The 22,748-nt window shown below is 40.1% G+C and overlaps 5 protein-coding genes and 2 long non-coding RNA genes across 8 annotated transcripts; 3 read left to right on the forward strand and 4 right to left on the reverse strand.

Annotated features, from left to right (window-relative positions):
• Window positions 1-2,824: 2,824 nt before the first annotated feature.
• On the reverse strand, window positions 2,825-5,166 carry LOC130694062 (4-aminobutyrate aminotransferase, mitochondrial-like). The gene is made up of 10 exons (XM_057517226.2): window positions 4,914-5,166; window positions 4,646-4,818; window positions 4,490-4,589; window positions 4,255-4,426; window positions 4,077-4,189; window positions 3,814-4,009; window positions 3,582-3,741; window positions 3,369-3,490; window positions 3,143-3,289; window positions 2,825-3,069 (listed from the first exon to the last, which is right to left on the reverse strand). The coding sequence occupies exons 1-10, from the start codon at window positions 5,097-5,099 to the stop codon at window positions 2,945-2,947; spliced, it is 1,494 nt and encodes a 497-aa protein (XP_057373209.1). The 5' UTR covers window positions 5,100-5,166; the 3' UTR covers window positions 2,825-2,944.
• LOC132088017 (uncharacterized) lies at window positions 3,909-4,592 on the forward strand. Its single transcript, XR_009421082.1, has 2 exons — window positions 3,909-4,039; window positions 4,461-4,592. It is a non-coding gene; the product is annotated as an uncharacterized LOC132088017 (long non-coding RNA).
• A 397-nt stretch (window positions 5,167-5,563) lies between the features above and the next one.
• On the reverse strand, window positions 5,564-6,548 carry LOC132088011 (uncharacterized). The gene is made up of 3 exons (XR_009421071.1): window positions 6,397-6,548; window positions 5,839-6,336; window positions 5,564-5,685 (listed from the first exon to the last, which is right to left on the reverse strand). It is a non-coding gene; the product is annotated as an uncharacterized LOC132088011 (long non-coding RNA).
• An 83-nt stretch (window positions 6,549-6,631) lies between these two features.
• On the forward strand, window positions 6,632-9,265 carry LOC130694060 (uncharacterized protein DDB_G0290301-like). 2 transcript variants are annotated; one of them, XM_057517224.2, is made up of 7 exons: window positions 6,632-6,772; window positions 6,850-7,045; window positions 7,112-7,226; window positions 7,289-7,977; window positions 8,035-8,394; window positions 8,452-8,597; window positions 8,683-9,265. In XM_057517224.2, the coding sequence occupies exons 2-7, from the start codon at window positions 6,960-6,962 to the stop codon at window positions 8,781-8,783; spliced, it is 1,497 nt and encodes a 498-aa protein (XP_057373207.1). In that variant the 5' UTR covers window positions 6,632-6,772; window positions 6,850-6,959; the 3' UTR covers window positions 8,784-9,265. The 2 variants fall into 2 exon arrangements, with proteins under 2 accessions (XP_057373207.1, XP_057373208.1); XM_057517225.2 differs by having other exon boundaries at window positions 6,853-7,045.
• A 1,859-nt stretch (window positions 9,266-11,124) lies between these two features.
• LOC130694034 (uncharacterized) lies at window positions 11,125-15,594 on the forward strand. Its single transcript, XM_057517173.1, has 9 exons — window positions 11,125-11,231; window positions 11,312-11,443; window positions 11,713-11,866; window positions 11,926-12,094; window positions 12,163-12,971; window positions 13,035-13,635; window positions 13,717-13,892; window positions 14,049-14,957; window positions 15,080-15,594. The coding sequence occupies exons 2-9, from the start codon at window positions 11,337-11,339 to the stop codon at window positions 15,254-15,256; spliced, it is 3,102 nt and encodes a 1,033-aa protein (XP_057373156.1). The 5' UTR covers window positions 11,125-11,231; window positions 11,312-11,336; the 3' UTR covers window positions 15,257-15,594.
• Window positions 15,595-16,911: 1,317 nt separating this feature from the next.
• Window positions 16,912-19,414, reverse strand: LOC130694053 (F-box only protein 21-like). The gene is made up of 8 exons (XM_057517197.2): window positions 19,169-19,414; window positions 18,839-19,105; window positions 18,362-18,770; window positions 18,144-18,295; window positions 17,705-18,080; window positions 17,567-17,644; window positions 17,271-17,508; window positions 16,912-17,178 (listed from the first exon to the last, which is right to left on the reverse strand). Exons 1-8 carry the CDS (start codon window positions 19,327-19,329, stop codon window positions 17,015-17,017), a joined length of 1,845 nt encoding a protein of 614 aa, XP_057373180.1. The 5' UTR covers window positions 19,330-19,414; the 3' UTR covers window positions 16,912-17,014.
• Window positions 19,415-20,407: 993 nt separating this feature from the next.
• Window positions 20,408-21,823, reverse strand: LOC130694066 (uncharacterized). The gene is made up of 2 exons (XM_057517232.1): window positions 21,699-21,823; window positions 20,408-21,624 (listed from the first exon to the last, which is right to left on the reverse strand). The coding sequence occupies exon 2, from the start codon at window positions 21,522-21,524 to the stop codon at window positions 20,496-20,498; it is 1,029 nt and encodes a 342-aa protein (XP_057373215.1). The 5' UTR covers window positions 21,525-21,624; window positions 21,699-21,823; the 3' UTR covers window positions 20,408-20,495.
• Window positions 21,824-22,748: the final 925 nt, after the last annotated feature.

Below are 22,748 nucleotides of genomic sequence, written 5' to 3' on the forward strand. Positions count from 1 at the left end.
AATTAACACTTCCACGCGCATTCCCATTTCTCATCACGTTAGACTACCTGAGTGAAATCAAGGACGTTGATAGCAATTTAGATCATTAGGGCGGCTAACCACTGGAAGTCAATTCAATAAAGTATAACGAATTAAAAATTAAATCTGTTAGAAAAAACAATATTCAATGGCCGAAACAAAGAGGTAATAAGCAGGCCCACACCCTTGGCATAGAAAAAAACATTCATCGACGATAACCCATTGGACAAGTAATTATACAGGGATCGGCCCCGATGGGACGTAATCGGTTCCTTGCCCCGCCCCGAAAGCCCCAGCGAAATGGCGGAGAAATGAATACAATCGAATGTTGTAATCGGGGTGCGCACCCCAACTGAAACCCAAAGGGATTCGGGGCGAAAATTCATTACCTGAATTTTAAACATTAAGAGGCTGAATTCCAACTTCTAAATAAAAGCCAAAAGTCAAGGCTGTGTTCATTCAAGGTGGATATTGTTCTGATCGATTGCTGCAAACTAAATTGCACATACATAAAGTCTACTCGCAGCGAATATTAATAAATCCTTGCGGTATTTTGATAAATGACGCCTTGTACGGAACAACTTCAATTGAATTCAAATAATTCAAAAACATTCGGATAGCGGACGAATTGATTGAATGCCCAATGCAATTGGCTATACTTGGAATGGCGTTGAATGAGAGATCAGCACTGCCCATTAAAAATTTAAACTCAATCGACTGACTGTCACACAAACATCGATATTAGCGATTCTGGAGACATACCAAGACCCGCATGGTCTTCCCTGGTTTTAGGAAAACGTAAAATTTTTTCTAGAAACTTCCACTTTGTAGTTGATAGGTTTTATACACCAACCCAGCCAAAAAATGTTGGCCAAAAGTTAACTAATTAGTATGAATACGTTTTTGAAATTTTGGTAAAGTAATTCGATGTATGGTAACCAAAGCGATCGATAAAGGCTTAATTGAAAACGTTAGTCCATTCAAAAATACCACTCTATAGTTAGGGAAAAGAAAATTCAATGTGCCAAATTATAGGTACTCCGAGAACCTATTGTTACTAGTTGACATTATAACACCCATGGGTGTTATCTAGAGTAGATGTATAGTTACATTTACTTCAGACAACCATTCATTCAACGGCTACTCAACCAACTACTTCACCAAGGTGTGAAACAAGTAAGATCACTTAAGGAAACCAGTTACTGAAAATTGATTTTATCTCATTATTTCCAGGTCAAACATGAATTGTTACAAGAAGTAAAACTGAGGCTAACCGGAAAAAAAGTTTTGGTGCATTAGTAACCCCTCATTCAATTCACACAAGAGCAGGTAATCACAAGGTATAACAAAGCCAAATGGATGCACACCTTGTGTTTTTCTAACCGTCAATGTGGTGTAAAATTGAACTGGCCATTGATTAGATACCAAAGAGCAGAATACCACCTGAATGGGCCATTGCCCAACACCTTAATAGCTTAATTTCTACATTCCATAAACTATACCCCCAAAACGAACACCACGAAGAGGATTATAAAATACAATAATACAGCTATGGAAAATCACAGGGGAAAGATATGGACTTACCCAGGCGTCTAATTGAAAGTTATCACCTCCATTTTCCCTGAAAGGTTTAGAAACACTGATAGGCAAAAAAATGGGATGCACACATTGTTGTGTTTTGTTTGTTTTTCCAGTCCAGCTGCCTAGAAAAAAAAATTAAGATAAACCAATCCACACCTTTTCAACATGCAAAACATATGGCCAGTCTTACGAAGAAAGTCATGGTCTCCATGTTTAACGAAATCAAAACTTGTAGGTTGCTCCTTCAGCACCATATGGATATACAGTTTCCTAGGAAAGAAACTAAATTTGAGTTAAACATTACTTCCGTTTAGTCTAAAACCATACCGCATACTTCATTCATAGGTTCCTTGACCCAAAGTTCACCCAGTATCCATCGCCTCTCTGATTCTCAACAAGAATATACCGTGACGACTGACCTATGAACAAATGATCCATCTCCTTGTTTTACTTTTGTCAATTGGCAGAGTTACTATGCAAAGAACAGGAGAGCTAAGCAAATGATACGAAAATATAAACTTTTCCAACACATCGTGGAAATAACGATAAAGAGACTAGAGTAGTCATGTTATAGCAGCAGACCACATTGCCTTTAAACCATTGTGTCGTTCAAGGTTAAGGTAAGCGCGAAATGCCATTTCCACTCTTGGTGGAAGCGATGCCAGCCTTAATAAACCTGCGAAGTAAATCAAAGAAAAGAATATAAAAGAGATTTTTTAAATGTAGACAGCTGAAAAAAATCCTCTAAAACACAATTTTATGTACAACAAATTTTGATATTTTTATACTACAATAATTTGTGGTACAAAAAAATGTGATGGCTCAATGGCAACGCTGTCACACTTCCCCCGTCTTTGTTCCAAAATCTGGCCATAGCCCGGCGGCCATTTAAAGATCCATTCTTCGCGCGCGTTTTGGAAGGAATGGATGTGTTCCGATGAAAGTAACCAACACATGGTTAGAGGTAATCTCAATTCCGTTTTAACATGTTAAAAAATATGGATGACAGAAATCCTAAAAAACTCTTTAAACTTATATTCCGAAATCTAAAGGACAGTGGTACTTCTGTTTCTGCAACAACTTGATAGTCTCTTACCATTTTTCTGTGATTTTGTACAGAACAGACCAAGCGAGTGGCGGTTGCTATTCCATGTTTGTAACGATTACGCTGAAAAGTTCATTGAATTATACATCGCTACATCAAAACATGTATTTTGGTACGTAGTTAAAGACAACAATTGTTTATTTTGTATTGATGGAATTATTCAACATTTGGAAGTGAATTAGACAAATTGAAGTTTCCTCCAAACAAAGTACAGTCATGTTTTCCAATAAAGCTTTAAATTTAATTGGCCATATTTTTCAGGGCCTTTTCCAGCTTGTCGAGAAAAATGGATGCATGATGAGGTTGAAATACCAGCGACGGACGCAAACGAACAGCAACAGGACCAGCTCCACCAGACTGAATACCTAAAACAGTAATAAATACTTGGTAAGTCAAACAGTTTATAGCAAGATGATAAGAATAAGAATCAATTCTCACCTTCGACCTTCAACTGTTCGACCAATTGATCGCGCTGTGCCATGGAAACGCAATCAAAAGCGCAGAAAGTTCCACGACCTCTTACGTTCTTCACGACACTGGGATACCGTTTTCCGAAATCCTTGAGCCCATTCAGCAACACATCACCTATTTTTTTTGTTGAAACAGATAGGTTTAAATATTGCCGTATCATCTAACAGAAAACAAAGAAGGAAAAGGAGCAAACCAGTAACTCTGACGTTCTCAATCAGTTTGTCACGTTTAATGATTTCAACAACTTTTTCCAACAGGATGACTTTCGCTGGCTCTCCCATCCACGTGTTGAAAATCCTATATCCTTCACGAGGTCTGCAATTTATTAAAATCGTAACGTAAAATGAATAACCCACCATATTTTCTAGGAAAATCAAAATTCAGTAAAGAGCAAAATGAAACCGACCTGAATTCGGGAAGAGAAAAGTATCCACCGATGAGCATCTTCTTTGAATACGTCACAATATCGGCTGGGTGATCCAAATTGAAATGGTCATGGCACCAGAATTCACCCGTTGTACCTCCGCCAGTTTGCACTTCATCTATGAGTAACGCTGCTCCGTTCTGTGGAGCGAGAGAACCAAGGTAAACAATTATTTTTCACTTATCCAACGCAAATTAAAACAATTACATATACCTTTTGGCAATTCGTTGGAGCTCTTGGAAGAATGCTGGTGAAGCGTGGTGATCTCCGCCTTCAGACTGGATCGGCTCGATGACAACTCCTGCTACTGTTTTACCGCGTTTGTTGTACCGATCAAAAAGTTCTTCAACTTCCGTCAAACAGCGACGATCTTCTTCCTCATTTTCACGCACAAACTCTTCCAACGGATACTGCAATTACAAGAAATATGAGTACACCAGGTAATACTTTAAGACGAATTTAAATTTTAAAACAAACCTTGTAGCGAGGAAATGTTCCAATTGGCCAGTCCTTTGTAGGGATGTCCAGTTTATGGACTGGCTTGGTATGAGTCGTAATTAACGTCCCAAACGTTCTTCCATGGAAAGCGCCTTTTGTAATAGAGCAAAGGATTTAATTTAATATTGATTCAACGTTGTAACGTGTTTCTAAATACCTTTGAAAGACATAAGGGTCAGGTCAGAAACACCAGGCAATTGGTTCATTATGCAACTCGTCTCTTCCTCGGGGGTGTATGACTTATCTCCCCTCTGTTTACGGCGATACCAAACGAAAATTGCTTTGTACGCATTTTCGTTTGAGCACGAACCACACGCCATCGTCGTTACCTTTATACATTTTTAAAATTATTATTTGCAATAGGTCGGAACTACTACGGAGTTACAACTAACCTCTGTATGGCCTTTGGGAGCAATACGTAACAGAGAATTCTGGACTCGCTGAGGATAATTTTCACCAGGAAATACACCGAGGGCAGGTCGGTTGATGAATCTTTGAAAAATATAAATAAAACTTTACCGCCACAGGTAAATAATCAATTCAATTACGTTCTGATGTTTTCTTTATCTTGCAGGACATCTAATAATTCAGGGTGGTTGTAACCCAATGGAATAGAAGAGATTTGAGTGTAAACATCAAGCAGAATATTGCCATCGACATCGTATAAATAGTTTCCTATGCTCTTCGAATAATCGGCGAACAACTGCACTGCGTCCGAGATCTGTAAAGATAAATTTGGTAATTGATTTGGCAATTTCAGTCTTACGACGTTAACACAGAGTATGGCAAATATTATAAAGGAAAATGGCAACTGACTTGAATTTTTTTCATTTCTGACAGCATGGCCAGGGATCTAGGACCTGGAATTGCAGTTGTAACGAGAGGCCCTGTCGGTTCTCCAGATACAAAAGATGACAAATATTTGACATTGTTTGCCAAAAGACTCGGATTATGGGCAGAGCATTTAACCGAGTTAAAAGAATTTAAAATTTTCCGCCACATTGTTCTGTTACTAGGCAATGTAAGTCGACTGGTCAAAGAAGAGTTTAAACTTGCTTGAGCGAATGCGCAATACGTAGTTGACTGTCACAGGTTGCCCTATATATAGGTTTGTATCTGTTAGTGAGATAATGGTCAAACCAATCCGGAGATATCCGAGAGGGACTGTTATTGATTTAACCTGGCTGCCAAGCACATAAAGCTTATTTATTGATAGTCGTGTTTGTTTACAAGTATCTTTAGTTGTTTTCTTTCTGTGTGTCTAAAAATCTTGGCATCAAAGTTCAATTTACACTGATAGATAAAAAAAACATAAGGGTGAAGGGAGTTCAAGAAAATCACGGTGGAGATTCTAGATTACATAAGTATATTTGGTTAGTTTCGAAATGAGAAACCATTTTTCGGTTAGTCTTAATCATTTCGCGATCTGTAAGGCTAAAAGAAAAACGAAAACAAGGCAAAGTTCGTGAATTCAATTGTTTGTATTTGAGAGTACGGGATGGCGATGGGACTCACGATTCCAAAAGATAAATTCAGTCTAGCTGACAAGATTTTCGTCTATTTACGTATATCTCAACAACTCTTCTACCTACGAGGATAAGATAATTATTAAAATTTGAATCGCGTTGAATTTCAGTTTGTCAACACAGCTCTGTTCTACAGCTTTTGGTTCCACCAATATTCATGCTGTAGAATCAAGCAATTATATAACAAATAATTTGAAATGCTGATTCTCACTTACATGACATCTGTAAAGATCTATAATGGCTGTATTTAATCAAATGAAATCTGTTTGATTCATTAGCCAATTGTTGGTGACTAAACCTAGGGGAATAATGCATCATTAATTGTTAAACAAGTGTTAGGTTTAAATCTATTTTAATTTTCTGAACATTAGATGAATTTATCTTCCCAAACACGTGCATGTAATCTAATAAAAAGATTATTATTATCTGTATCATGTTTCTTCCAGGTTTTGTAACTTGAAATGATACTGAACATGGAAAGTGGCTGGTCACTAGACAAATATGACTATATCTAGTGTTAAAATTAATGATGTTATCGTGTCAATGTTAAAATGAGGAACATGTTATTCAAAACCAATCATACAAGACATATCTTGGGCTTCACATAGTTAAATTTTACTGCATAACATACAGTTTTACCTTATGGGACAATTCACTCAAGGCCTTCCAAGCACTCAAGGACTTGGTAGAGTAGTCCCTTGACCCATTTCTACCTAGAAAGAGACATATTTATAAGGAAACCTTGAATTATGAATGGAGCAAATTTACGTTACTTTTTTGCCGCCGAAAATTTTGGTCAGTCTAGAATATAAGCTTCAGCAGATTAAATTTGCACAGTGTGCAAGTAAATTTAAAATACAAGAAGTTTGCGTATTTCCATTTGTTTGTTTCAGTTTGTTTGTTCGTTGATGTGATAATTTTAGTGCTTGAGTTTCCCGTCAAAACAAACTTACGCGCCATCTAGCAGCCAAGTTGGCAAGTATGATATCGGAAAAAAATGTCTGCAGTTAACACGTGAGCAGGAAATTTAGTCACATTGTCGCGTGTGCTTGAACTGAAAAAAGAATAAATACATATGGAAATTGTATTTAAAAGATTTCCCGTCAAGTGTTCAGTGCTAATTTAACTTGTATTTACGTGATTCATAGGGTATGAATTGATATTTGTATATGGAACTATAGAAAAAGGTTTCAAGCCATTGATGTAAAATGTTTTCTCGATTGCAGTAGCGAGGCGAAGCGTACAACACTCGTTACCAATTTACTGCCCTTATATTATCGTCCAACATTTTGTATGTGTCATCCAGCTATTCTGGATCTATTGATATTAAATTGTGATGGAGGAAGCAGTTTGCATCAATGATTACGGTCAAGGTTGTACAAGTGATGGAAACATTGATTTTGAGACCGATCAGCTAGTCAAGTGAGATCATCTGTCAGTTATTGTTGTGACTCTTGTCAAGACTTAAATTTTTTTCTTTTGGTGCAGCATGGATGGGAACCTGGAAAGGTTTGATGGTTCAATGTTGGAGCTTGATGACGAAGACTTGTCTGAAATTCACCGCATGGTGAATGAGTGGGAATTGAATTTCGGTGCATTAGAGGTAAGTTTTTTCAGCCAACTCTTTGAAAAATTGTATAATAAAAAAATTGTTTTGTTTATTAGAGTTCTGATGGAGAGGAATTAATGAAACTAATTCAAATTGAAAATCCTAGCCAGTTTGAGTGGCCTTGTCATCTTGGGGATGCAAGTTCTATCAACAATACCAATGAAAACTGGGGCAATACAGACGAGTTGCACGATCGCTTGCCGTCCTATTATACGGCATTGGCTCCATCTCGTTCAGCGCCTTGGATACCCCCCTCGTCGCAGCTAGTCTTTAATAAGTTGCCGGCCTACATCACAGACATGGCCCCACTCGATGTGGCAACCATAAGCGACAATGCTTGTGGGTCTGTAGGTCAACCGGGTAAAAAGAAACTTAATTTGGCCGAATACCGTACCCGTCGCGAGAAACAATTGCAACAATTACAAGAAGAGGAAGAACAGCAACAACAACAGCAAAAACAAGAAGATGAAGAAAAACAGGAAATTGAGAAAAAGGCTGACGTTAAAAGGGTCAAAGTCCAAATAGATAAAATGCAGTGCCATACGAAACAACATCGACAAGCCAAAGAGGTCAAAGATGAACCGGAAGAAGGTGAAGTGGAAGAGGAAGAAGTGAAAGATAAACAGCCAGCTGTCATAGTCAAAAGTCGAAGGATCAGATCGTCTCGCTCACCAACTCGTTCATATTCTTCCCATTCATCATCTAGTAGACGATATCGTTCCAGCTCGACATCCTCCTATTCGAGGTATAATACTTTTTAATGACTTCCAATTTATTTCTAATTATTATTAAAAATTTCTAGCCGTTCGAGATCGCGTTCACCGTCACATCGTCGTGGTAGGAGAAGAAGAAGATCATCATCAAACTCATCATCTTCTTCTTCAACTTGGCATCGTAAAAGCCGACACAACAACAGCCGGAGACACGGTGGCCGACGACGACGGACGCCGAGCCCTCCGGCTCGATTAAGTAGCCGTGGGGGGTACGTCGATCGAAGCCAACAGCGACGCCAACAACAAACGGAGCGTCAGCGACAGATTGAGGAGAGACGCGTGATTTACGTGGGGAAATTAGCCGACGGCACGACACGGTCTGATCTGCGGCAGCGGTTCGAACCGTTTGGTCCTGTGGTCGACATAAGTCTACACTTTCGAGAACGAGGGTATTATTATTTATAATTCTTTTAAATTTCGGTGTAATTTAGGTAATTTTTTTGCAGGGACAATTACGGGTTCGTGACGTTTGCGTACAAAGTGGACGCGTATGAGGCAGTGGAACACGGCAACGATGACCCTCACCTGCCCAAATACGATTTGAGTTTTGGTGGCCGACGGGCATTCTGCAAAGAGACTTATGCCGATTTGGGTAAGTCAATTTAAATTTGTTCTTTTTTTTTTGGTGTGGGGAATGGACATCGATAAGAAAAAACGGAAAAAATTGTCAATTTCAGATGCGGTTGACGATGACGGTCGTTCCAAGGCCAATGACGTGGATTTTGAGACATTGTTGAGGGCCGTCCAGGTTCAGCTGACCCGCCGTCCTTGCTCTTGACACTGGGCCGTTCATTTACCTACACGAAATTCTCCTTTTTTTCCTCTTTCCTTGTGTGGCCGATGTTGTTTCATCACAATCCGTTCAACTCTTCTTTCTCATTCATCGAGTGTTTTCATTTTGCAAACATGGCGTCGTTTTCAGTTAGTGCAGTCACATCAGTCCAAAGTGCCTCTCTGTTCTTTTGATAGCATTCAATTGACCCCTAACTTTTTTTGTTCATTACTAACCTGCGGTTGATGGGCTTCATTCTCGTAAAAAACAAACATCGGTTAGCTCATTTTCTTTCGGGAGGATATCGTGAATTTGTGATTGTTGTTTTTCCTCCTCCCTTTGTTTTGTTGGGTTTGAAAATTGGCTTCAGTTGTGTCAGCTAGAAGTTACGCTCATCTTTTTCCTTAAAAAAACAATTGAATTTCTGTAAAGAGGCGGAGGAATGAAGAAAACAGGTCAAACGTGTGTTCGATCGTCATACAAATACACTCAAGGAAGTTGCTGATAATTGAAAAAAATGTGAAACGAACATTGCTCTCCCATGGCACTACGTAAGCAATTTCAAAGGGATGCAGAGATCACACAGGTGTTACGATTGACCCAATTGAGGAAAGAGATTCTATTGCAACGAATGGCAACAAGTAGAGCAAAGTATACAAGGTCGTTAAAAACATTGACCCAGTAGATCCAAACGAGACCCCTGTGACCGTTTGTGTATTTTTATGTGTCGTCTGCTTTCATTTGGCTCCAGGTAAATGGGCTGCCCCGCCGTACGTTCCCTCTAGGTGTGAATAATTGTTTTTCGAGGGCGGAAGTGGTTAACGATTTTTTTTTATACCGCAACGTGTTTCATTTTTGCCGATTTGTATTTTTTGAAAGCGTAGTGTAAACTAAGCGGGACGACACACATTGAAGAAAATTCCCAGTGAACCCGATTGTGTTTGAAATTAAACGAGTCCACAGCCCGTAAGAGACGTAACTAAAGTGGGTACGCATCAAGTCCTTGTTGGCCGCATACCGACTGATGTAACACACCTCTTTGTTGTGTTAACGGATCACCTTTAATTCATTCTTTTCTTTAAACGCGAAAGGCCGGAAGGGTTTTTATTAAATTTTGCTGAAATAAAAAATGAGGCCGTCTTTATTTTTGTCCAAACCGCTAAAGTGAATGGGTTTTTGACCATAGCGAAATGATAACAGTAATTCGATCAACGGTTGATTGTTTTTCACAGCAACAGTTTTGCGCGTGCGATTCGAGTAATTTCTAAACGGCCGTTTTATTTCAAACATCTCCTGTGATGTAATTAAAAGGGCTTTTTTATTACAACGAACGGAAGAGAAATGTGTATTTTTCTCGTGCATGTCTAAACATGCAAAAGACCTTGCACAACAAAGAATCCGGACGCAGTTATATGGTGTTTCTTTCTACAGGTCGATTTGCCTTCAAGGTGAAATGGCGCGTGATTATTACGATGATTATTATTGTGGGCTTTCTTTAAAAGAAGGGAAGAGTTTCTGGTTTGGGAGGGGATGAGAGCGGTGGATGGCCGGGCGATAAGATCAGCCGCCAAAGGGCCACAAAAGGAAAAGTGATGAGTCGACGTGATGATGCGGGAAACTCGTAAAAATAAGGAATTCAATGTCAATCAACGGTCAAGGGAGGGAAACATTTTTTTTATAAAAGAAGGGGAAAGTTTATTGAACTCGAGATCTTTCGAATTGATTCCCGTACCTGCGTCTGTTGCTGAAGGAAATGAAACATTTTTTTTTCTCAATTTTGATATTGGAAAAACATTCCACCCGATTTTATTCCTGTGAAATGAATCAAATGTTGCGGTTCTTTGCCAACCAACAGCAATTGAAACGGTTGTTCTTTTTTTTCGAGTGAAAATGGCGATAATGCGCAAATTTTCGAAAGTTGTGCGTCGCTCTCGGCTTATTTATGATTTAACCTGCTTTCTTCTGAAAGAGGAGCTCATTTTCCAGTAGTTTTGAGGTACAAAACGCGTTTTGATGTCGCATTATTACCATCGAAAATGGACGTTGATGGAGGTCGATTGTGTGCCATATCGTCTCCTACATTTTGTCCCTTTTTCTTTTATGATGATGATGATGAGAAAAAATGTTCTTTGTTCACCCTTGGATGATCGGACGAGGAGGGGGAATATCTTGGTGAGAAAAGAAAAAATAATAGGACGATTATAGGCGATATAGACACACACACCTGGTGTGCGTGTTGAATCTCATCGGTCGACTTCATTTTTTTTGTGAGGAGGGGGAGGTGCCTCCCTTCCTCGTGCAAAAGCAGCAAAAAGGCAACCGTCCGAACGTTCACCTCCTCAGTCTTGGTCCATCCACTAGCCGACTAGTCTGACACTATAAAAACTCTGCTGCATCTCATCAATTTTTGAATCCAACCGTCTTCGGTTTAAGTTCTTCTCCTTCATCCAACACGTGAGTTTAAAACTTACTCTTATTCTAACTTATTACTAATTTTTTTTTTATTTAATGACAATTCACGTAAATTTAAATAGGAAAAAAAGATTCGTTATTGAGAAAATGAGGATTAACATGAAAGCCATCGGCCTTTGTTGTATCGTGTTCTTGTTCATCAGCGGAGCAAATGCTCGGCCCTACTCCGAAGGATCAGCCCACAGTCCCATCAGGTAACGCATTTCTTTGAACGCGTTCGTTTGTGTTGCGATGGCTGCACATCAACACGCTTAATTAATTTTTTATTTTAAGAAAAGAATGGATGGTCGTGACAACGGCATACACACGTTTTTTTTATGTTATTTTTTACGATGTCGTTAACCGTTGCTGTTAAAATTAGCTCTTTCTTTTTTAAGGCCCTTTTTTAATTTTAACGTGAAATTTAATTACAATTTTTCTTGTTCGTTTTTTTGCATTGGCAATTTGAATGGAATGCGAGCAGTGAGGATTCGAATGCGAAATATGAAATCTACGTACCGGACGGCCGAGGTGAAATGGCTCAGCAATTGTTGACTCTGCCTGAAATTCGCACTTTGCTGGCCCGCCAAGCCGACAATCCCGGCTATTCCGATCTCGTCTCCCTCGAAGGTGGCAAGGTGAGCAATTTCTAAAGTATTTTTTGAAAATTAGATAAATAAATTCATTATTTTTAAAGCGCCTGATGGAGACCGTTCAAGTGCCTTTACCTTCGGTCCAAGCTTCCAAGGTGGGCGTGTCTGATGTCATCTCGAGCGTCAGGTCCATCATGGCGTCCGAAATGGCCCAGCACGAGCAACAGCAACAAGAAAAAGTCTTTGTCGTTCAAGCTCAACCCCCTCCCGCAGGTACGTTGGGTTACGCAACTCCGATTCATGCAGCTCTTTAATCTCATCATTTCAAAAATGAAATACAGCAGCGACAGCTGAAGATGCCACTGCAGCCATTCCGAATGAAGTTCAAACGGACATTGTTCTAGTGCCCGAATCCACCGAACAATCACCGGAAGAATCCACTCTGGTCGTTGCCGAACCCGAAAAGGCCATTTCTTATTCGGCCGATCAACGTGAAGATCATCATCACGACCACCACGATGCCCATCACGGAGGAGACCATCACGACGCTCATCACGGAGAACATCATGGAGAACATCATCACCATCACGAACACGAACATCCAGTTGCTGTTTTCGAAGCCTTGCCCAAGGATAGCATCGGCCTATTAGCGACCAATCAAGCCCAAGATCAGGAGCTGAACGATTTGACCTTGTCCAGTAACAAAATCGCTTGGCAAGTGTGGAGCAACACGACGAAAGAGCGATCCATCGAGAGCAACCAGGTCTTCTCCCCATTGGCGTTGACTTCCGCCCTGGGCATTAGTTTCCTGGGCGCTAGGGGAGCGTCGGCCGAGGCTATCGACAACGCCCTCGGTCTCGACCGTTTGACATCCCGCAATCCTCATCTCCATTTGCAACAAGTGGCCAGGGATTACGACCTGGGCGAGCATTTCCAGTCGACCCAGTCGCACACCGTCTACGTCGACGACAAGCGCGGCAAAGTGCAGGACGTTTTCAAGGCTCGATTGGACACCCTGTACGGTGCTGCCACCACTAGCAATGTCACAGAGGCCAGGCAATTGATTGCAAGGAATAGCGGCACTGACGTGCAATTAGAAGAAACCAACGTCTACTCACCTCTCGCCATCGTTTCTACCAGCACCCTCAACGTAAACTGCCGATGTCCATTTGTTTTGTTTTTTCAATTTTTTTAATTAATTTTTTGACGCTAGGTGGCGTGGCCGAGTTCGACTTACCCGAGTAACCAAGAGGAGGAATATCTTCACTTTTTGAATTTGCCTTCGTCTGCACAAGTGGCCGCCGGACGTAAATTAGTGGCTGTGCCCACCATCCGCACTGCTGGCCATTTTTACGCTGGATACAATGCAGAATTGGACGCCACCACTGTAGCTGTTCCTCTTCATCCGGTCCGCGAAGGCGACGCTTCCGTTTGGGCCGCCAGCGATGCCCTGGATCAAGCCGGACATCTCAGTCTCGTCCTCGTCATGCCCGGCTCTTCTTCCAAATTCCAGGCCGGCGGATCGGGTTTGGCCGCCTTGGAATCGCGTTTGGCCGGCCAAGAGGACAGCTGGGATCATCTGCTGCGTCAGACGAAAGCGCACCATCTCCTTGTTGAGATGCCCAAACTCTTTGATTCGGAACGACTGAATCTGACGGCAGCCATCAGAGCGGCCGAAGGCGGTCGTCTAGCGCCGCTCTTCGATAAAAAGAAGGCCGACTTTAGCGCCATCTCTGGAGCGAAACCTCTGTACCTTGGAGATGTTATCCAGTTTGCCCGTCTCAACATTTCTTCGGTCGCCACCCTAACCAACGGTATTTCCCCGACCCTAAAAAGATGAATGTTTAATTATAAGACATTTGCAATGACTTATAAATACTATTGATAAATGGCAGGTGATGAAGCCACGGGAAGAAGCGCCGATGCCAAGAAAAAGACGATGGTGAAAGCGAATAATAACAAGGCCAAGCAGAACACGGCGAAACCCAACAAAGTCCAGGTGACGGTCAAAGCTCCTTGCCAGGAAGCCATTGAAAAAGCCGTGGCTGCAGCCATGCACGCGCACATCAAAGTAAGTCTCAAATTCTAACCCAACGTTCAACGCTTTTTCTTTGTCATCACACGATGGCCAGACGAAAGAAACTCAAATGACTGGTGAATGTAGACCCTGTCAAGTAACCTAACCTAACTTGTTTAACTGACGGAAATGAAATTGACTTGCTGACAGAAATATCAGCAACAGACCAAGGCCCAACTGGCAGCTGTGAAAAAACCCGAACCCAAACCTGCCGCCAATCCGGTTATTAAACCTGTGGTGAGTAAACCGGCCGCTAAACCCGTCGCTGCTGCTATGCTGAAAGATCAGTCACCTAAACCTGCCGCCAAACCCGCCGCTAAACCTGCCGCTAAACCTGCTGCTAAACCTGCCGCTAAACCTGCTGCTAAACCTGCCGCAAAACCTGCACTTAAACCGGCAGTTGAACCGCCTGTCAAACCGGTCAATGTCAAACAATCGAACGCTCAGAAGAAACCTGTCGGTACTAAACAATCCACCGAAGAACCTGAAACGTCCACCCGACCCGCGACGTCGACTCGCCCCACCACTAGACCCGTCACACGGCCATCCACTACGCGCCCCACCACTCGCACCACCACTACTCGCCGCACGACCACTCGACCGACTACACGAACGACGACCCGACCCAGCACGACCACTCGCCCACGACCCAATGTCCAACAACAAGCAACAACCAAGAAACCAGTGACTACCACCAAGAAACCAGTGGCTACCACTAAGAAACCGGCCGTCACAACCAAGAGACCCCTTAGCATCCAATCAGCCACTAGACCGAAACCCGTTGTCCAACAGACGACCAAGAAACCAGTGGCTACTACCACCACTAAAAAACCGGTGTCCACCACACCGAAACCTGTAGCAACCACCAAGAAACCACCGCAGATTACTCAAGGTGTCCCTGCTAAAACGACGGCTAAACCGAGGACGACTGTTAAACCAAAGACGACCCCCAAAACTCCTTGCCCACTCCTCCACAAACAACAAACTGCTGTCGATAAAGCCAACAACAAACAAACACCCGCCAAGCCCACGACGACTAAAACCAACGCTAACAAAAAGGTGACTTTTATCCCCCAACGAAACAAAAGCATTGACGATTGAAATCTCATTTTCTATGTGCATTTGCATGGAATAAGCCAAACACTAACGTATTTGTCTTTATCGATTAACTAATTATACAGACCGAGACTCAGCAATACGTCAAGAAGGCTGGCAGGATGGAACGTGATGTCGTCGCTGTAGAAGAGAATCAGCAAGTGCACCGCCTCAGTTTCAATCGGGCGTTCCTCTACGCAGTTCGTCACAATCCCACCGGTCTTCTATTGATGGTCGGGCGTTACGTCCATCCCGAACTATAAAACGTTTGATTTTATCAGAGTTGTTATGTTTCCCCACGTGATGATGAGGTCTGCAGAAGGATGTTTTCTACAGCAAAAGATGGGAATAGTTTTCAATCTCAATTTTGTTGATGGAGAGGATACCTGTGTTGGAACATCCCTTGTTGCATTCCTAATCATTCGTGTCACAACAAGTATACTATTTATCTTCTATTTATACGAACCAGCCATGGTAATTTGATTAATAGCGCTTGACGGTTATGTATTCCAGCTATATGTTTTTTTTTAAGATAAATACTTAAACCAGCACGGCATTTCTCTGTCAGCAACATTTTTTGAAATATACAACATTTTCCATACCTCTTTTTGCATTTGCTTCCAAATCCATTGCTTCTGCCAATCTTCCAAAGTTACAGCCTCAGCTCTTCATCTCTGGTGAGTTGTTCTTCTTCTACAAACTTAATACTGGAATTCACCTGGTAGTATTTAGGTTTGGGTTCTAAATGTAGTGACACATTGCGCCATTACTTCATTATACAGGCCAAAGCGGAAAATGTGTCATTGTCGATTGTTACACGAATTCTTAGAGTTGGCGCCATATTTGGCTGTTTGAAAATGGCCAACATGGTTACCAAGGTACAAACTGGTAACTAAACTATGTCATGTGATTTCTTTCGTAAAGAGCCAAAGGGCACATGGTGTCACTTTTAGCATCACGTGACCAAGCTTATTTACCACTATGTTCCTTAGTTACCGCATCGGCCATTTTGTAGAGATTTGAAGATGTCGGCATCATTTCGCCATGCATTTGGCTAAAGTAAACGTTCGTTGTCAACACTTGAAATGAACTGATTGTACGTGAAACGTTGTTAATTTTTATTGCTGTTTCTTTTCTCAAAGATTCCAGTTTGTTTATATTTTGAACATCTTCGACTCCAAGAAATTCTGCCAAATAAGGTAATCCGTATCTCTTAAAAAGTAATGCGAATTTCTTTGCCATAGGTGTACGGATTTGGTGAAAAGAAACTGGCCCCAAGTGTAATACGAAATAATAAGAAAAAGAATGGTTAAGTCATTAAAAAGATGAAGGAAAATGAGCTATTTAATCTGTCCATTTTATGCTGGTTTGCACTTTACTTTAGGGATCCTTTCAACTTGTGTCAGCAAATGAAATCCAACTTGTCTATAGAATATCTGACTAGGGTTCTCATTCTTGGGAAGGAACAGGAAAAGGTCAAAAACTGCAACATGAAATACTGCATTATTTAAATGAATTAAGGTAGCTTAAGTATGTAGACAAATAGTGAAAGTAAAAACAGCTTGTCAATCAAAAGCTCGAGTAGTAAAGTTGACTCTAAATTTTATGTGTCTAAGTTTTGTGAAAATGTTAATGTACATTTTCAGGTTGTACTTGTCTGGTGAGCTTTTTAAATTCCAGAATTGGTTGTCATCTGGAATTTTGTGGAAAAGTCAAGTTTAGAGAAAAGTTTTTTTAGTTCAAAAATTTAATTCATCATACTTTTGCATCCTTTAACCTTTTTTGCTGTCATCAAAAACTCAATCATGTTTTCAAAGATGGTTGGAATTTCGGAAGCGCACTAGCCAAGTGAATTATAACCAATAGTTGCAAAGCTGTGTTTATTGAGGTAAATTTGTAAAATATAATGTTAAGAACGGATTGAAATCTGTAACGCGTAAAGTGGGGGAAACAGTCGAAACAAACCGAGATCGCAATTTAAGACAAAAACAAACAATAAACGCGAACAACAAAACAAACTATTATTTGCTGGTCAAATTCAAGGCAAAGGCCTCATCGTCAGGAAAACGGCATCTTTTTCCGGCGTTCGGTACAAACCTGCAACCGTCAAATCTCTCAAAGTGAAAACCCAGTTGATCATGTTGAAAGATAACTGAACCAGCATCGGGAAGAAGTTCTAATTTTTCTGCAATTGTTTTAATATCATTAAGTTAATGAAACTAAACTCTTAAAATTTTTTGATAACAAAACTCAAGTGTGCCACAATTTGTTTATTACCTTCAGGAACATAAGCGACGCTGGGATCTGCGTTGCTCCCAGTCAAAACGTGGTAAAACGGTTGATCAAGATTTCCAACGGAGCCTAGATAATTCTCCTCCAATCCCTTAACTTCCCACGAAGTGATGACACAAATTTCGCTGCGGTCTTCACCCATGGCATTTGTGTAGTTATACATCATGACGAGACCAACTGCATATTTAATTGACGGCACTCGACGTGAAACAACTTGCTGGTACTATAAAGAAATTTCTAATTAAAAAAACAGGAAAAGCTAAAGAAGATCAATTTATTACCTCGGCGATTTCTGTTCGACGCTCCTCTAATTGGGCGATGCATTCGCCCAGAAGTGGGTGGTTTTGAAGCCCTTCTGCCTGCAAATAAAAGTCAACAGAAGATTAAATTATAATCTCATTGACAAGAAGAAAAGAAACCTCTAGAAGATGAATGGCGTCGCTTAATTGGACTCCATAATTGAAGCAATGCTCGGCATATTCCACGACTAGATCAGGAGCTTCCCCAACGAGAGACGAGATAATGCAGGCTAATCTCGCTAATCTGGCGACCTCTGACACCGTTTGAGATCGCCGATCAAGCCACAATTCAGTCTGCCCGTCCCTGATATAGGGTTCTGTCATTCGTTGAAGAATGTACTCTACTTTTTCTGCTGGTTGAGCGGGATCGGTGAAATAATACTGGGAATCTTCATGCTGATTACGTAGTGGACCGATACGTCGTAGATGATCGGGGCGGTGCAAAGTTCCATCATCACAGACATCGATGTAGGTGAATCTTTTTCCATCTTCGTATCTAGAATTGAACAAATTAAAACATAGAAGTAAAATTCTTACGCAGAAAATGTTAAAGATATACTTAGGATATTCCTGCCATCTAAGAAGAAGTCTGTCTCGGTCAATCACGAACGAATCGCAATAGACGAGGTCGCATTGAATGCCCATGCTACTAGCCACTTCATGGTAAATGACGCATAAAATTGTAGTGCAGCCTTTTTTCCTTTCAAGCACCTAATAAATGAGAGTTTGGATTAAAATATTAATACTTTTACGAGATCTGACCACAAAACATTTAACCTTTGCAATTGAGATATTTTTTTGCAGCTCATGAAAGTCGAACTCTTTATCTAACCAAATGGTATCCATAAAGTATTGTTCACTTTCATGGAACAATACATGGTTAATGATGGTTAAAATCTCTCTGGGGGACAACTTTGCTTTTAATGAATAGAATGACCTTTGCTTTTCAACGATAAGTTCCTTCACTCTTAGGGTTATTTTGCCCAGGTAATCTTTAATACTCTGTAGGCTCGGAAAATGATCATTTGGAACTTCCAACCACTGTGACACAAATACTGTTGCCTCCAACAATGTTTTTTGTGAGGCATCTTGTTCTAGAAAGTCCCACCACTTGCCTTCTAACAGGGATGTCCTAACTTTTCTCAAGGCACGCTCAGCATGATAAGCCAACGTAAGATTTCCATAACTGCAAGCATAAGGCAGAGAATTTAATAACATCAAAATAGAATATCATAAAATAAAAATAACACAAACCCATCAGACTGCCAAAAATTCATAAATGCAAGTTGTTCAAGTTCTTCTTCAACAAATTCCGAAAATGGAATAGCAGGAGCTAATAGATTTTCCATAAGGCAGCTTGGAGTAAGAAGCTCAAAGCTTTCTGGGTCTGGGTAACACAGTGATGACAAGGTTTCTACAATTTCCTGGACATCTTTTGCAACCCTGAGGCGCATGCCCACTACCTCCATCCAGTTCACTTTATTCTTTGAAAGCCTTTTCAAGCTTGGTAAATAACCCCATCTGACGAAGAGTATGTTATAGAGAATAGGTGTTATCTAATGAATATGTACATGAGGTAATTACCTTTCTTCATACTTTTGTTTCCACAGCTGGTTAGTATTGGAAATGATGTTTCTCAACAAATTGCACGAATGCATAAGGTGATACAGGTCAGAAATCTTAATATCACTATGGGCAAATACATGATTAACTAAAAGCTCGTTGGGAAGTGAAAGTAAAGACATGGATTAAAACTCGGTTCAACAACAACGAATTAACAACTTAACAGACCTAAACATTGAATATAAATGTTGGGTTTAGAAATTTCTCAATTTGAAATGATTTCACTTCCATTCTAAATGAAAATACAGGCCTCTTGTTCTTCATTTTATTATTTTTTTTCCTTTTTTTTTGCCGACTCATGCTCTGCGACCTGGCGGAAATGGATTAGTACCAAGCCATCAAAAAGATGCCAAGATGTACAAATTAATTTTCTAATGAAAATAATGTTTACTATTATAAAATAAAAGAATCCTGATAATGTCCAAAACCTTTTTCATTTGAAAAACGAAAACTCTGTTGTCTTGTCTTTGTAGCATCTGATAGTGGTAAAGTGGCATTCAGGCAACTATCAAGCACCGGGGTCTGTGACTGTGAGAAGGAATTGTTTATTTTAGCCACGAAAAAAATGTAGCTGGAAACAAAAAACGAAAAAAAACTAAGATGTTGATCGTCGTCAGTGTTAAAAAAAGAATTTTACTTGCCAGTATAAATGGTAGCTTAATGTTTCCTTATCCGTTTATTACATATGGAGGGTGAACGAACTTTCTGCCCGGTAAACCATGATCACCTTTATCCCGGAAAGGCGCCATTTTTTGGCGGGCATGATGATAGGGTTTGTTTTCTCACTTATTTTAAAAATCACTTTTACAGGTAGTGAACTTGTTCACAACCTGCCTACCTCTAAACTTGGTTATTCACGATGAGCTGGAAAAAAAAGAATTTGTTTTAAAAGCTGCAGGCCTACGATCAACTACAAGTTGCTTTGTAACTATGAAGCTATTCTATTCGACTTTGTGTGTTAAGAAGCAATTCCTTTTGGTAAGCCAAAAAATTTAACTCTTGGTTGCTTACATTCAAAAGTCAGTTTTTATGGTACAGCCTGAATTTGATACTGTAAATTTTTTGTAAGTTAGATTATTTATTGACGGTCAATTGATTAAGTAAATGCAAATTGATAATATGGATTAATAGGAAAGTTGCAAATTTAATGTGAAAGAATTTTTGAGTCTTGTAAGTTTACAAGCAACATTTTGCATTCGAAAAAAGGAAGAAATACAATTGATGAATTTTTTTCTTGTGTTTTTTACCATTTTTTTCTCGAAAATTAGGGATCCTGTTTCTTCTTCAGCTACTCGTCGTTCTTCTGGCGATTGTGCTGCATCCACAGCTGCATCTGACGGCTGGCATTCATCTTTCGACTTGGGTTGTCAAAGCATAAGCTTTTATCCCAAACTTCCGAATCAATTGCTGGATCACCCAGTGTCGTAAGAGAAGTAAGAATTTTAGAGTCGACGTGCTGTTCATGTATGCTTAGATCAGTTGGGTTAAGTATCTTATCAAATGAAATATCATTTCCCGGCGTTATCGAGATGTTCGACAAAGAAGAAGCCCCAGCTCCAGGAACCAATAGTGAATCAATGTCTTCTAATAGGGTCACGATGTCATAGGATTCGGGAGGGGAAAACTTGTATCTTCCAGAAGCTTCAGACATTTGTTGGACTTGAGCTTCTCTTTCTTCTTTCCAAGCAATTTGTTTAGCTGTATTCCAATGTGTATTTGCCGGCTCCCTCATCTTCTTTACATTCGGGACCTCGTTCGTTTCGGAGTTCAGTACAATTGGTGTATCAGGTTGATGCTCTCCAGGAACGAGAGACTTGTTTTCTAAAGCATCTTGAGACATTTGCTGAGCTCGAGCTTCTCTTTCTGCTTGCCTTCTTGCCAAACGCCTTTGGTACGACTTATTCCATTGTGCTTTTCCCGGGTTCTTCTTTTTTGCACTTTTATTCGGGATCTCTGCGTATTCAGACGTGAGAGGGATTTCGGTTGGGTCCGATTCTAGCTTTACGGCGTTCTCAGTTTTGCAATATTGGTCTTGTGAGAAAGTGGAACATGGACATTGTTGATTTTTGCGGAAGTACTCTTCAACTACTTTAAGTTGTAACAATTTCGAAATGACAGTGTCAACAAATGCAGGATCCACCGGCCAAACAGGCTTCGAAGTACAGGTGCATACATGGCCGTGGGTTTTCGGCTGCGACACGTTCGATGTTTCTTCCATCGTACCAGTTAATTCAACGTTAGTCGAAGTTTGTGGTGTTACAGAAGATTTTGATATTGCCCCAGCCTCTGGCTTGTCCATCAGTTTGTTTAGGTCCATAATACAATGCGATATAGAAAGAAGAAATGTGCTTTGTCAAGAAGCTTCGAACACGTTAGAATTGTGATTTATTGAGATGAATATGATGTTACGAAATTTTCTGGAAGGAAGACAAGTTATTTGTAAAACAATTAGTTATGAAATTAAATTTCACATCTCACAACAATTACTTACTTTAAAATCGAAAGAATTACAATATTCTCGGAGAATTGCAGTGATCGATTCTGATTCCGACTGATCCCGGTCGACGAATGAAAAATGGCCGAACAATGGCGGATGGTTTAATCGTCTGCAAATTTTTTTTCCTGTGTTCTTGTTTAAACTCGTCACCTAAATTTTAATATTAACTTTGACAAGAGCCCATGCCATCTTTGATCCTGTTTATTATCAGATTTTTATTTCTGAGTATGATTTAAGGTTTTATTTCGAAAATTTTAAAGAATACCCTTAGGAGGCATTTTATATCAGTCCATTGAAAGAACCCAAAATGGCGCCCATTTGGAAGCATAGGTTAGCAAGCTTGTGATAAAGTAATGATATTCTTTCATTTATACTTATTTTAGGTTGTAGCCTTCACATATTTTCTATTTTAATTGAAAGGTAGATCAAGCTTATTTCTAATTTTAATTTTCCTACAGTGGCATCTGAATTACGAAATTGATGATTCCTTGAAATAATGCTAGTGATGTGGATGGACCATTAAAAACTGCATAATCCAGTGATGTACAATGCACTGTAAATTAGTTATATAACATTTGCTCATTTCTACACATGTCATCACTTGCTTTCCAAATCTACAGGTAAACTGAACAGGGTTATTCAACAGATGAAAGTGGGTTTGGCATTAGTGATGCCCTTTTGACCTAGTTCCTGCATTTTATGGGTTTTCTTTTTTAACCATATGTGGTTTGCAAAGGCACAAAATCTACATACTGTATATCATGAAATAATTTTTAAAACTTTTATTCCTATTTCCAGATGTAGATCGGTAGATGATCTTTCAATCCCTGGTATTGGTCTGGCTGGCAGTGACATGATTTATGAATAGCCCACTTTACCCATCTTGATTGTTTGGGTCTCTTAAGATCACACAGCACTGGAGGTAATTACTTGTTGCCAATGCTACACTTTTCAAAAGGCATTATCCAAATGTTGGTTTCCTTGTTTGAAATGAAACAAAACTTTTCGGTGGATTGAAACAAGACAAACCCCTTTCAATGAGGG

This window comes from Daphnia carinata, chromosome 6 (genome assembly GCF_022539665.2).
Source record: "Daphnia carinata strain CSIRO-1 chromosome 6, CSIRO_AGI_Dcar_HiC_V3, whole genome shotgun sequence".
Classification (NCBI taxonomy): Eukaryota; Metazoa; Arthropoda; class Branchiopoda; order Diplostraca; family Daphniidae; genus Daphnia; species Daphnia carinata.